Source organism: Uranotaenia lowii, chromosome 3, assembly GCF_029784155.1.
Source record: "Uranotaenia lowii strain MFRU-FL chromosome 3, ASM2978415v1, whole genome shotgun sequence".
In the NCBI taxonomy this organism is placed as follows: domain Eukaryota; kingdom Metazoa; phylum Arthropoda; class Insecta; order Diptera; family Culicidae; genus Uranotaenia; species Uranotaenia lowii.
In genome coordinates, this window is record NC_073693.1 from 97,458,298 (window position 1) to 97,472,371 (window position 14,074).

Sequence of the window (14,074 nt, forward strand, 5' to 3'; positions counted from 1 at the left end):
TGGTTGTGAGCTTTCATGCATTTCAGGTGACCTGTATGACAGATTGAGAGCTGCCGAAATTTCTATGGCTGAATTTCCAGTTCAAGCCATTACTCTTCGCGGTCCTTTCGGTAAAAAGAGTAAGAAGGTAACTTCACAAGTCTTGATTACCCTTCGAATTGCAAATCAGCTAATAGATGTTTCGTTCATAATTGTCCGAGAATTGATGAATTCAATTATTCTGGGTGAAGACTTTCTAGAAAACTACGCTGTTTGGGTTCAGCATGACGAAAAACGAATCCGAATGATACATAACAAATTGGAATTCTGGGTACCGTTTTGTCGCAACACTGATAAAGCAAACTGTTCAGAAAAAATTTCTCTATGTGAACGGATGGTGAACTTTATCGAAGGTAGTTTGGATGAAGAGGAAGAAATAGACGAAACCATTGGAAACCACATACAGCTGAACTCCGAAGAGCAAAAGCTTTGGTCTGAACTTCAGAGCGAATTTTTAAACATTTTTTCCGAGGAGAAACCGGGGTTAACGGAAGAATACCATCATGAAATTTACGTCTCGGATCAAAAACCATTCAATATGAAACAGTATCCAATTCCGATATCTCGAGCACGTATTGTTGAATCAAAACTGGAGCAAATGGAGGAGTGGGGCATTATCTCTCGGAGCCCTACATCGTATGTCAGCCCATTAGTAACTACCATCAAGAAAACCGGAGATGTACGTGTTTGTTTGGATGCACGTAAACTCAACAAAGTCTTGGTTAAGGATCATGAGAAGCCCCCGAACATTCAGGAGATTCTCCAAAAGTTTGATGGTGCAAAATATTTTTCTTCGGTTGATTTAACGTCATCTTACTGGCAAATCCCTATCGTAACGGAACACAGGAAATTTACTGGATTTATGTACAACTCGAAAACCTATGTTTTCAATGTTCTACCGTTCGGCATTTGTACTGCAGTAGCTAGTTTCTCAAGAGCGATGGACCAAATTTTGGGAGCAGAAATTCTTGAATTTGTAGAAAAATATGTGGACGATTTGCTAGTTCACTCCACTACTTTTTCCCAGCATTTGGAGCATCTCAGAACACTTTTTAGCAGACTCAAAAAGGCAGGATTAAAGATCAGTGCATCAAAATCACTGTTTTTCCGATCTCAAGTGTCCTTCTTGGGTCATATTATCGGATCTGAAGGGATATCAATCGACCCTGGAAAAACATCGGCAATCCAAAATTTTCCTTTGCCACGTTCTGTTCACGATCTGCGGTCATTTCTTGGATTGGCCACCTATGTAGCGCGCTTTGTTCCCCAGTTTTCGATCATCGCAGGACCGCTTTATGAGCTTCTTAAGGCAGGCCAAGTTTGGAGGTGGAAAGATGAACAAGAAATGGCTTTCCGGAAGTTAAAGGAGTTGTTCATGGTATATACTATGCTCCGGCATCCAGATTTAGATAAGGAATTCGTGGTGCAGACGGATAGTTCGACAAGAGGTTTGGCTGGAGTTCTTTTTCAAAGAGACGACTCTGGGAACAAAATGGTGATAGCTTACGCGAGTCGAACACTTAAGCCAGCAGAAGTCAATTACACGGTCACAGAACTGGAGGCGTTGGCAATAGTTTGGGTTCTGGACAAGTGGCGTCAGTATTTACTAGGACGACACATCACCATAATAACGGACCACAAAGCTCTCATATTCTTGAAACAGTGTAAGCTGCTTAATGGTAGACTGACGAGGTGGATTCTATTTTTGCAACAGTATGATTATGACATCGAACACTGCAAGGGCACCGAAAACACCATTGCAGACACGTTATCTCGCTATCCGGAAGGGCAAAATCATATCACTGCATCAGGCGCTCAGGCCACGATTAATATTGCTGCAATTAAGCCTACATCGCAAATAGAGAGAAACTTCAGGTCCGTAATGAAGCATATTGATACCTTACAAGCTCAAGATTCGAAGATTAGTAAAATCAAATCAACCTTGATCAGCTCCGATGATGAAAATGCAAACTATAGGCTGGAAGGGGGTGTATTATTTGTGCGTCAGAAACGAGACAAGGTTTGGCGGCTATGGATACCCTGTGAAGCCGTTTCCGATGTCCTCAAGTACTACCATGAAGAAAAAGGTCATTTTGGAGTATTCAAAACCTACAGAGCGATGAAACAGTCAATGTATTGGCGAGGAATGCGAAAAGATCTGAAAACGTTCATTAAGCAATGTTTGACTTGCCAATTAGCTAAGAATCAAAACTTCAAACTTACGGGAACGTGTAGGAGCATTCTTCCCCAGCGGAAAAACCAGATAATCTCAATAGATCTTTATGGACCTTTGCCCACAAGCAGGGGCGGAGTAAAGCATATCATGGTATTGCTGGATGTTTTCACTAAGTTTGTGACCTTCTACGGAGTGCGGAGACCAACTTCTGTAGTATTGTGGCGACGTCTTGAAAAGTATACGGAAGATCATGGTAAACCGGATGCAATACTTTGTGATCAAGGGACACAATTCACTTCAAACTTTTGGGTGAACAGTTGCAAGGATGCTGGAATCAGGTTGATTCATACTTGCGTACGGCACCCACAGGCTAATCCGGTGGAAAGAGTCATGCGAGAATTGTCACGTTTATGCAGAACATATTGTCAAGGTAACCATAAAACTTGGGCGAACAAAATTGATAAGTTCGCTGAATTTTTAAACGCTGCATGTCACGAGTCAACTGAGTGTACTCCGTTCGAGCTACAGTTTGGGAAAAAGCCACTGGATACTCTGCGTCAGTTACTTGAGTTTCCTCCGGGCAGCGAAGACATGATTGATGTGGACGTTGTTCGGGCGACATTATTGCTCAAGTCGCGAAAAAGAAATCGTCGAGCACCGAATCCATCTCCACGATTCCAAGAAGGCGACATGGTGCTAGTGAAGGCCAATCCTGTGTCTTCTGAACAAGATGGTGAAATAAAGAAGTTTTTCATGGTTTATGAGGGGCCGTATCAAATATCAAAGTTGTTACACGAAGACGTTTATTGTTTGGTCTACCCTAAAAATCGGAAAGAGCGAGGACGGTTTCATATAAGTCTTTTGAAACCGTTCTATGATCGCTCAGAAGAATAATATATAACAATCCGCGAATGGTGAATCTTAAGGAAGTCACGAAACCGGCAAATGTGCCATTCGCTAGTTTGCGCTGGAAGGGGGTGTTGTAACCCACCCTAATTCCGATAGAAGAAATAAGAAGAAAAGACAGGAAGGAAGAAAAAGGAGATGAAGAGGAGGACCAGTCAAGTTTGAGCCGGGTAAGTGAGCGGTAGAACTCGATCGTTAGAACAGAAGTTCTTAAAATATTCGGGAGATTCGGCGGAGTTAAGTTTTTTTTCTAAGTTGGAGCTTTATGGGTCGACGGGAAGAAGTGTATTTAAGTGGCCGGAATAGGTTGAAGGGTCACAATAGTATTTATTCTCGTACATTCTCTCGCATCTACCTACCTACCTAAGGGTCCAGCGCCAACCAAAGCATAATGCATAATGACAAATGCTTATATAAAACTAAAAAGCATCACCCAAGTATTCATAAGCATTAAGCCAAAATCCTTAATCAGCATTAAATTAACATTTCTAATGCAAGTTAGCAGGAAATCAACATTTCTAATGCAAGTTGGCATTATATCAACATTCATTATGCTTTTTAGTTTTATATAAGCATTATTAATGCATAGAATCAATAAAGAAAATTAGCACTAATGATAGCACTATATGCACATATAGAGCTACTATATAAAGTTAACAAGCATTAAGAATGGTGTGTCCCGAAGAGTACTTGAAGTACGGGTTTTTTTCATCCATCTTATCAGCATCAAGAGTGTTCGAAATGGTAAAGGCGCAACGAAAGATAAAGGCTGCTGCGGGATCTTCGGTTCGAGACTCATCAAATGTAATCCATAATTCAATTATAATCACTTCTTATTTCATAGAAGAATTCATTAAGCAGGCATAATCCTTCATTCAGCAGGTTGATTGATGTTGTAGATAATAGTTTTTTTTTTATTTTTGTTCATTTTAATTATTTAAAAAATAATAATTACATAAACAAAAGGTGTTCTAAGTATTGTTAATGCTTTTATACGGCTTGCAAAAAATGACGTTTTGATGATGCTCTAATTCAGCATTTGTAATGCTTAATAAAGGCTATGTTGCGATAGCATTCAATCAGCTCACTATTTCGCCTTTTTAGCATTAAATCTGCATTATATACGCATAAAGTGCAAAGCAAGCATTAATACAGAGTTATATATCTATGGGAATATAGTGTTGATCAAGGGCTTTGTTTTAGTGCTTATAGTTACTTGGGAATGAATGTTGATATAATGCCAACTTGCATTAGAAATGTTGATTTCCTGCTAACTTGCAGTAGAAATGTTAATTTAATGCTGATTAAGGGTTTTGGCTTAATGCTTATGGTTACTTGGGTATTATAATAATCAAATAGGAAGTTACCAACTATACTATGTAAATAAAAAGGAAGTGAAATTTGGTCTTTGTTGCGATAAAATGTCAAATAAAATATAAAATTTATTGATCCACCGTATTTTATTTCATAATTTAAAATAATTTTAAAAATAATAATAATTTTCCTATAGCAACAATTTTTCGCTTTTGTGCTTTTCTTTTCCCTTAAAATTGCTCATTATTCTAAACAAATTCCTTTTTAGTATTCTAATATAGTTCGAGTTGAAAAATAAACTTTCTAATCTGAAATTTTTCGGACAGCTTGTATACGGAAAAGAATTGCCATTGAGATGGCCAAAATGATGGATTCATTACAATTTGCCTTGAGTAAACCACCTTTTCGAACTCTGAACGAAGCTGATAAAGAAAATTACATCTACATTACAAATTACAGTGCGTTAGTATTAGTGAATGGCTGTTCAATCAACAGCCTAATAGAAATCGATCGAAATCAATTGGAAAAACAGCTGATCAAATGTCAATCCATTTCGATTGATTTCGATTGGGTTTTGTTAAACACACCAATTGTGTTGTTGTGTTTCCAATTTGGTTTGGATTGGCAGTTGAGTAGAGATGTTCATAATTTTGTATTCCCGTGTACTCGATTTTACATACTAAAAGATTTAAATTTACTTTACATCTCAACTCGAATCACTAATACATTCAAATTTAGATTCGGAGAAATGTAAAATTATGTTTTTCGAAACTTATTGCTCATTAGATTTATTGTAGTGTGTATGAGAGTTTAGCTTAGATTATAAATGCCATAAAATTAAATCATTCATGGATTTATATCTAACCATAATTAAGTCTCGAAGCGTTTCTGGCTCGTTTAATATTATAAATTTTTTGGTGTGTAATGAGCACCCATGCCAAATTTCAGCTCTCTAGCTCCTAAAACGGCTGAGTCTATAGAGGACAAACAAACAAACAAACAAACCCACAGAAATTGCTTTTTATATATAAACATTTTATTCTGTACATTAGACTATTCTCTACACCTGACTACGAGTTTTTTTAATTAGATTCTCCTCTCTTAGTGTTCCATGACTTACTACTAAAATGTAAAAATGGTTAAATGTCTAAAATAAACCATAATAATAATAATAATGTACTGGTTGGCGAATCTATATATCAACATTATAAAAAAAGGCTTCCTCTATCTAATACACTATTCTTGAAATAATCCATAGGAGTTCTTTACAACCAATGATCAATGTTTTAAATCGTATTTTACGCAGAATTTTTGGTGATGCAGATAATTTTTCATGCAGATTCTTTAAATCATTCGATTTAACATTCTGATCAAATTCCAATGCGTTTTGATGTGCTGTTTTATGATTTACGTTGACAAAATGACATCATGTACAATGTACATTGTACATGTTAAAGGTTTAATTTTTTCACGAAAAAATCTAGCCTCAAATATTAATTGATTTTTTTTAAATCAAAAAATCATGGCGTAGATCATGTCATGCTCAAAATTTAAGTCGTAAAAATAAATCAAATTCAAAATTTTGTTCAAAATCTGAAAACTATTGGCGCAAACCCGTCAGATAATAAAAAAAAATCCCCATTAGTCTACTATAGCAGTTGAATAATCAAAACCGTTTCGATTCGAATCACACACCGTAAAACAGACAAATCATCTAAACATAGAGTTAATCGTCAACCTAACGAGTTAATTGAATGTTACTAGTAGCAGCAGATTGTCTGGGAACCTAATTATTGCTTTTCCCGATTATCGATTTTAAAACGGTTCGATTTTTAGCCGAGACTTGTGGGTGGGTGCAAGGTTAAGAGGGTAGAATCATATGTAGGTATGTACAATTTTTCCACCCTGTGTAATGATTTGCTGAAATAATTATGAGCGTTTCGATATTGAGTGGAAAATAATTTTGCACTGATTTTTACCAATGCGGAACGGCAGTAGTGCGTAGAGTTTGTTATCGAATAGTTCCGGATCGAGTAGCGCGTTATTTATATCACAAACAAAATGTGGTGTAAATTTACTCAATTGATCCTTTTGATGGCTGGAGGGAATCAAATTGTGGCAGCTTTGGAGCCAGTTTTCAATAGTAAGATAGAGCTTTATAATTCATACGGTTGAATTTTTTGGTCTGAGGTTTTTCCAGTGAGTATTCAAATGAATACTGTATTTAATATCTAAAAACAATCTTTCGGACTGTCATTGATTTCAAATTTAAACATTTTTTCTACAATAAGTAACAATAATAAAATATGTTTTTCTGTTTTGTTAAAATGTGTTTTTTGTTAAAATGAATTTTCTTTATTCCATTGCATTTATATTTGGGGTTTTTTTTTTGTTTCACTTATGTGGTATTACACTAAGTAAATTTTGGGCATTGCTAATGGGCAATTTTTGAATTTTTTAGTGTCTGGAATCTGAAAGTTGCGTTTTCGTTCAACACTCATTCATGTTTTTTTAAATCTAAGTTAACTTCACAGTAAATTTAATCTAGAAGGTTCCACATTAAAAAGCAAAATTACGTTGGTTTCCAGAACATAATATTTCAGAAAAAAATTCTATTCTGAAAAATTTACACAACATTTCTTTCCTCTATGGAATTGAGTCTTCCAACGGTTTCTGTGCCAATTTAACGGTGCCAAAATTCTATTCTGAAAAATTTACACAACATTTCTTTCCTCTATGGAATTGAGTCTTCCAACGGTTTCTGTGCCAATCAAACGGGGCATCATGCAACAGCGGGGTTATATGCAACATTTATATAACACCACACTGAATCAATTTTTCATTTCATGCATTGTAATAAAGTTATCTTTTAATGATAACAAAATGATAATAACATAGTTTCTCGCATCTTAAACTAGTTTTTTAAAGTTTTTTGTTTTTATATAAAATTTGAAAAATCGAGCATTAAATGCACAAATTTTAACAATTTTCGATGCTGAAAAAAACTTTAGCCAATATGACGGATTGGCTTGATAATACTATCTACAGACTTTTTACTGGTTTCCTCATGCTATACCAACACTGTTGGTGTAAAATTTTTTTTCGAACAATCACCAAAATTTTTTTAATAAATATTTTTATATTTCAGTTAGGTGTATGGGGTAAAATGCAACAAAATGCAAATCAGAGAAACACCTTGTAAATCTCATTTCCATGTGCTGGAATATGAATGTTTTGCATCACGCGTTTGTAAACATTGAAATTTCATTCATCCAAACATTTATTTTTATTATTTCAGCTTTTAGAATTTTTCATAGTATTATTTAACCCCTAAATGTATGCAGCACCCTTATTTTCAGAAAAAATGTGAAAATTAGGTTTTACAGACCAAAAAATTACTGCAATTGGTGTTTTCATGCGTAATGGTCTTTAAGGCATCGCAAATATATTAAAAACTTTAAATTTTCATACGTGTTCATAAGATTTTTCATTAAAAACGAAGTTTGTTGCAAGTTACCCCATTTTCTAAGGAGGGTGAAAATCGCATGTTTTTAGAAAATTTAAAATAACTGAAGAAACCAATAAATTTTTTAACTACGCCAAATTGATGTCCCATCATCCTTAAAACTTTTGATGCATAAGGGGTAGGATTAACTATGAGCATAAGTTTTTTAGAAGCCATTGAAGTTGTAAATTGTTGCATGTTGCCCCAGTTGACGGTACATTTTCCAAAAAAAAAAATTTGCTGAACAACTTTCTCGTAAAGAGACTACATACAAAGAGGCGCAATCTGATCCCTTTTGAAATAATAAGCTCGCAAACCTGCTGTACACAGCAAATTTTTTTGCTGGAAACCATCAAAATTTTGCTGGTTTTTGTCCCGCTGACTTTCCAGCAAAACTTCCAGCAATTTGAATAGCTGGAAATATCAGCAAACATTAATGCTGGATTTTAGCAATTCAAATTGCTGGAAATCAGCAATCCAGTTTGCTGGAAACCAGCTATTTCTTTCAAAACATTCGGCTGCTTTTTATCATCAAATTTATATTTCAATTCGAAATTAAATATTGACAACTGGCTGTGCCTATGATGAGCAATAAATACGAATTATTTTCTTCTTTTTTTTTCAATTATGTAGGTATATATATTTCCAAAGCTATATATTTTTTTAATATACCAGCACCTGCTCTGCTCTAGTGTGGCAGCTTTGTGCCAAAGTGTTGACTACCTGAAATAGAGTTTGGATTAGTATCTTTCATGAAATATCTACCTATCCAATAAAAACTCACCCTTGACTTGATGTCTGCAGACCATGGTTGCTATAATATAGAGGAAAATAAGAATAATTGATTAATTTATTCAAAGTCGTGAAATAAATTCTCACCCTTTTCAGCGTACGAAAACAAGCAGACTCCAATTTGACAACTCGATTGCTGAATTTCCAGCAAACTAAATCAATTGCTGGAAAGTCCAGCAATTTGAAACCCGATTGCTGGGTTTTCAGCAAAAATGACAAGAACACAACCGAATGCTGAAAAATCCAGCAATCAGAAAACCGATTGCTGGTTTCCAGCAAAAAATTGGATTGCTGAAAGTTTCCAGCAATATTTTTTTGCTGGAAATCGAGGCAAAAATTTACTGTGTAAGGCTGCCTATAAGATTGCTTGGTTTTGCTCGATTGGAATGACACACTGACAGAAAAACGAAAATTCCAATCGTGACATTTCGTCTCTTTGTTCACTATAGGCTCCTTACTTTCTCGAGGACTGTAACTTAGTATCTTTAAAGATAAAAAAAAAAGTTATTAGGAATATGTTTTTAGGCGTTGAAAAAAATATTTCAACTGCCATTACTACTGGTGCTTAGCGAGGTATGGCTAGCAAAGTAAAAAGTCATGTGTAATTGCATTTTACTGTACATTAACCGGACTGTGTATTAACCGGAAGATGGAATTCTTGAATTCTTAAATATAAGTGTTGTATCAAGCCACCAACCTTGGCCTAGAGGATAGCGTTTAAGTGTTCTAAGCCAGAGGTCATGAGATCGAGTCTCAGTCACGCCATACAAAGAACTATTCCTGTGAGTTGATCGTTTTAGCATTTGCAAAATGCTAGCCATCATATCCTTGAAAGATGTACGCATTAGAGTTAAGTTAATTAGATTTCTTCAAAGAAACATGCAGTTGCACTGTGTGTGTTCGTTTTCACAATTAGAATCACTTTCCCGATTTTGCATTTTGATTAAAACTGAAATCAAGGATAAAAAGACCCGTCTGTAATATTTCTCTAAGTTTCAATAAGGCTGTCAACTTCATTTGAGTAGTTCTTCCACATCGGATAAACAAATGGAAGAAGATAAACTACTGAATTCGATCTGATCTCCCCAAGTAACAATTTTCGTTCATCAATAATCTACACTTTATTAAACGTCTTTAAAAATCAGCATCAAGTTCTTTGTTATCCTTCAAAGCATTTAAAAAACCCTTTTAAAAAGGCCCCTCTCCAGGTGGTTCTGAGGCAACCTGTATACACATCTCAGGTGGCGATGAAAATCCCGCGCTAAGTGTTAGTAAAAGTTTTTTTTTGTAAACATTGAAACCATGACAATTCGTGACGTCAGTTGCATTTCCAAACAAACAACCAACAGCGAAAACTATAGAGAAAAAAATCATTGCCAACTGCTGTTTACGATTCTCGCTTAGGATACATAAACATCCTGGCAAGTGACGTAGGCTTTGTTTACCTTTTTTCTTCATGAATAACGACTTCTGTATTAGTGTGCGTGTTTCTTCATCACCTTCTTTCCACCACATTGGTTCTGAGGTTCCCTCTCTGGAAAGAGTTGATTAGAGTGCCTATAAGAAGAGTGACGACTATTCTATTCCATTCGGAAGAGTAGGCGTGTGCTGAAGGGCCACCACGCGTTTTTTACGGCTGTGAAAATTTGTTCAGAAATTTTATACAAAAAGAGTGTTTAAATGTGTATAAATTTGATGCATCGTCCTGGGTTACGATTTTATGTGTTAACGATGAAAGCATTTGCAACTGAGCAAGTGGACAATAAACGAAAACACTAATAAGAGGCCAGGCTTGAAAATATTCAGTCATTCATAAGGACGGCGAAATTTATTTTGGATCACAAGGCAAGGATCACAAGCATCACAAGAAAATAAGATCAGTCATGGATCATGTCATAACAAAAATATTCCGATAATGTGAATGTAAATACCATTAACATTCACGTGATGTAAATAAATTGCACGTATGAGAAGAGTGGTCAATGAATGAAATTCGGAAAAAATAAAATATTTAAAAAAGGCTTCTAAAAACGCTTATCTGTATTTTCATTTTTTATACTTTTGTTAGTTAGCGTTTGTCATAGTACACCATATCGAAAATAAGCTTGGCAAACAAAGTTGCCAAAAATTGCACAGGTGATATTTCTCATGACCCATTTTTACCATCATGTCATGACCGGAATATCGAAGATCTCAATGACATAATGGAAAAATCTTTCTTTACCAAAACAATCATTCAGCTTTCTTTCCGAAAAAATCTTAAACTAACGACATGTGAGGAAAAAAATGGGTCACTAGTCGCAATTTTTGGCTCGTGACTATGACATAATCCCGTCCCTGTAAGAGGCTCTTGCTACTCGCACATACAAGAGGTCTGTTGGGCACATTAGAGGTTTTTATATGCAGCAAAAGCTAAATTCAGATACTATGCACAAAAAATAGGGGGCTCCCAAACAAAGTTAACCTGAAATATTTGTTTATCAAATTTGGTACACAGTCGTCTTTCTTGACATAATGCGTTAATCTATTGTATCAAAAAGCATCTTCAACTTTAAAAACAGGAGGATCCCACAGAAATTACTGTTTTATCATCCTATTAACCCTCATTCGTCCCGAAATTTTAACCCGTTACAGTTTCTGGACTGTCAATTTGACACTCCTGACTAAAATCAATATATCTTTCTCGTTTCTCAACCGATTTTTACAAAATTTATAATTTTGGAAACCTCGCGATGAAACTCAATTATTTTCCAGACAGTTTTCACCTACAACACTTCAGTTTTGCAATATTCAAAGTCTAAGTAAAAAAATCCGAAAAACAATGCTTCGAGAAAAAAAAAACTGTAGATCAGCTACGGAATGCTCAAAAATATTTGAACAGAGGATTGAAAAGTTGACGTAATTTGGCACATTTTTGCATTTTTAGATTGACAAAACACGAAACACAGAAATTGACACTCAAGGTTTGATTAGATAGTTTTTTTTCCTGGGCTTTAAGGGTGCGTCCATAGAAAATAATGATGCAAAATAAAAGATTACAAGAATTCATTGGGAGTCTCCGAAGAATTTTTCTTATTTTGATACACCCGAATAAAGTTACAAGTACAAGCCGCCAAACTTCCAATAGTGCCATATTGACACTCAAGAGCGGATTAGGGTTAATGGCCCTCGGCCTTAATTATCGGGGGGTCACTTGTTCTGATCATACGATTTTGCTCCACTTTGAGGCAAATTAAAGGTGAAGACTAAGTGCACACTAGGGTGGCAATTATTGGACGTATGGGAAAAAATTCTGATCAAATGACATGATTTTACTAATTTTCAAAATCGACCAAGTAAATTAACGTTCATTTTTAAAACGTGACGTGGAGAGGGGTGGAGTTAAGGATCCAATTTGATCTCATTAAACTAAATTTGAGGTATTTTGAAACATTTCAAAATTAGAGAAAAAAAAATTTTTAACCCTTTTTCTTTTTTCCCCCTTTTTTTATATTCTTTGATACAACTTCAATCTGCGAATCTAGAATTTTCCGGGCGGGAAAATGTTGATAAAAGGTGGGTTTTGTCAAATTGACTTATCAGCTCATTAAGGAATCTCTGATTAGAAATGTCATTTTATAACTGAAAATTAGACACTTATTGTTGAATAGAATAAGATTTTAAGAAACGTTTTAACAATCTATTTTTTCTTAACTTCTTCATATCAGTGCAAGTAATCACATCGTAATAACAATGATTCTAATTTTGCAATTATACCTACATTTGAAAATCAAATATTTGAGAAAATATTTTGATTATAATTGCTTTGAACTGGAAACTGATTTTAAACATTGATTTGTTTTAATGTTTAGTTATATTTTTTTTGTAGAGAAATGAATCCAACTGTAAAGTTGAAATTTCAGGGACTAGACTAGATGAAAATTAATGTAGAAAAAAAAGTTTCGCTGACTGAATGTTTGAGTCAAGACCTATCTCTGGGTCACAGTTTAAAAATAGAAAATAAAGCGGTGCCAAACACCCAATTTGGTTGGATATCCAAATACGGCAAACGCATCATTTCTCATCATAACTGCCAACCCGTGCAGTATATGAGAAGGCAATGCAAATCTTGCCGTGCCTAAAAATATCCAAATTTGAGTCCAACTACCGTAAGTTGAAATGATGGGAATAGAAATAGACTACGAAAATGATGATGATCACATGGGAAAACAATTCCCTTCATTCCGATAGACATCGACACTCGACCAGTATAACTTTCATACGCCAGGTTGTCTCCTGTAGTAGAATGTTAATACATGGGCCCCGGAGAGGCGCAAGATGTGGGTTCAAATCCTACCGGGATACAAGGCGAATTTTTTTCACATGTTTTTCTACATTAATTTTCATCTAGTCTAGTCCCTGAAATTTCAACTTTTCAGTTGGATTCAATTCTCTACAAAAAAGTTTCGCTGACTGAATGTTTGAGTCAAGACCCATCTCTGGGTCACAGTTTAAAAATAAAAAAAAAGTTTAGTTATATTTTTCAGTTTTTCAGAATAGTGATTTGAATTCTGAAATATATTTTTCATTGTAAATTTTGGTCCAAGAATTTTATTTCAAATTTTAAATTAAATTCTGAAATATAATAATGAAACATTTTTATTTGAAAATTTTATCTAATCTTAATCGAATGAAATGAAAACTCAATGAATCGTTTAGAAAAGTAAAAAATTTGCAACGAAAAGGGTATGAATAAATTGAAAAATTGTTTTTTTTATGAGATTTTTAAAGGGGTTGACTGGATGATTAAATGTAATTATTTTTCGGCATAACAGTCTTTATTGTCTTAAAACGAAGCACAGTGGGGATTTTTGATCAAAAAAAGGTACCTATTTCTGTGACGATCGCCTAAACTTTTCTAAATTTTGGAAAACTATCATTTCTTATGCAAAAAAAACTTGAGGAATCGAATAGTCTACATCGCTTTCTGATAAAATGACTCTTAATGTCTTATTTTGCCCGATTTCCCCTATTTTTTCGGGTGCAAAGTTGTAATTCCGATTGTAGCCATCTACCTTGCAACTAAAAAGTCATACAAACCATACTTATTTATTTAAAAATGTCAGCTGAATCCAATTCTTGTTTTTACTACGACAAGTGGCTCATTTTGCCTCTTTTCCCATAAATTTAAGATATTTTTCAAAGAAATGCAGTCAAACAAAGTGTAACCCAACAGTTTTTCATCATGAATGATCATTTTTGGTAGATTTATTCATATTCTAGATAATCGCGTCACTTTTTTGTACTAGAATGAATATAAATGGCTAAATATCCCCAACTTCCCCTAGCTTTTTTAAATTTAT

At 34.8% G+C, this 14,074-nt stretch overlaps 1 protein-coding gene across 2 annotated transcripts in view; it reads left to right on the top strand.

Moving 5' to 3' along the window:
* Nucleotides 1–14,074, top strand: part of LOC129755418 (nose resistant to fluoxetine protein 6-like) — a 38,200-nt gene that overhangs the window by 10,641 nt on the left and 13,485 nt on the right. Inside the window, exon 1 of one of the 2 annotated variants that reach the window (XM_055751904.1) lies at nucleotides 6,441–6,578. The exons of the other annotated variant lie outside the window; for it this stretch is intronic. Within the exon in view, the coding sequence (XP_055607879.1) occupies nucleotides 6,497–6,578 (82 nt within the window). The 5' untranslated portion in view covers nucleotides 6,441–6,496. Of the gene's footprint in view, nucleotides 1–6,440; nucleotides 6,579–14,074 lie in introns of those variants that run through there. 2 annotated transcript variants of the gene reach the window in all.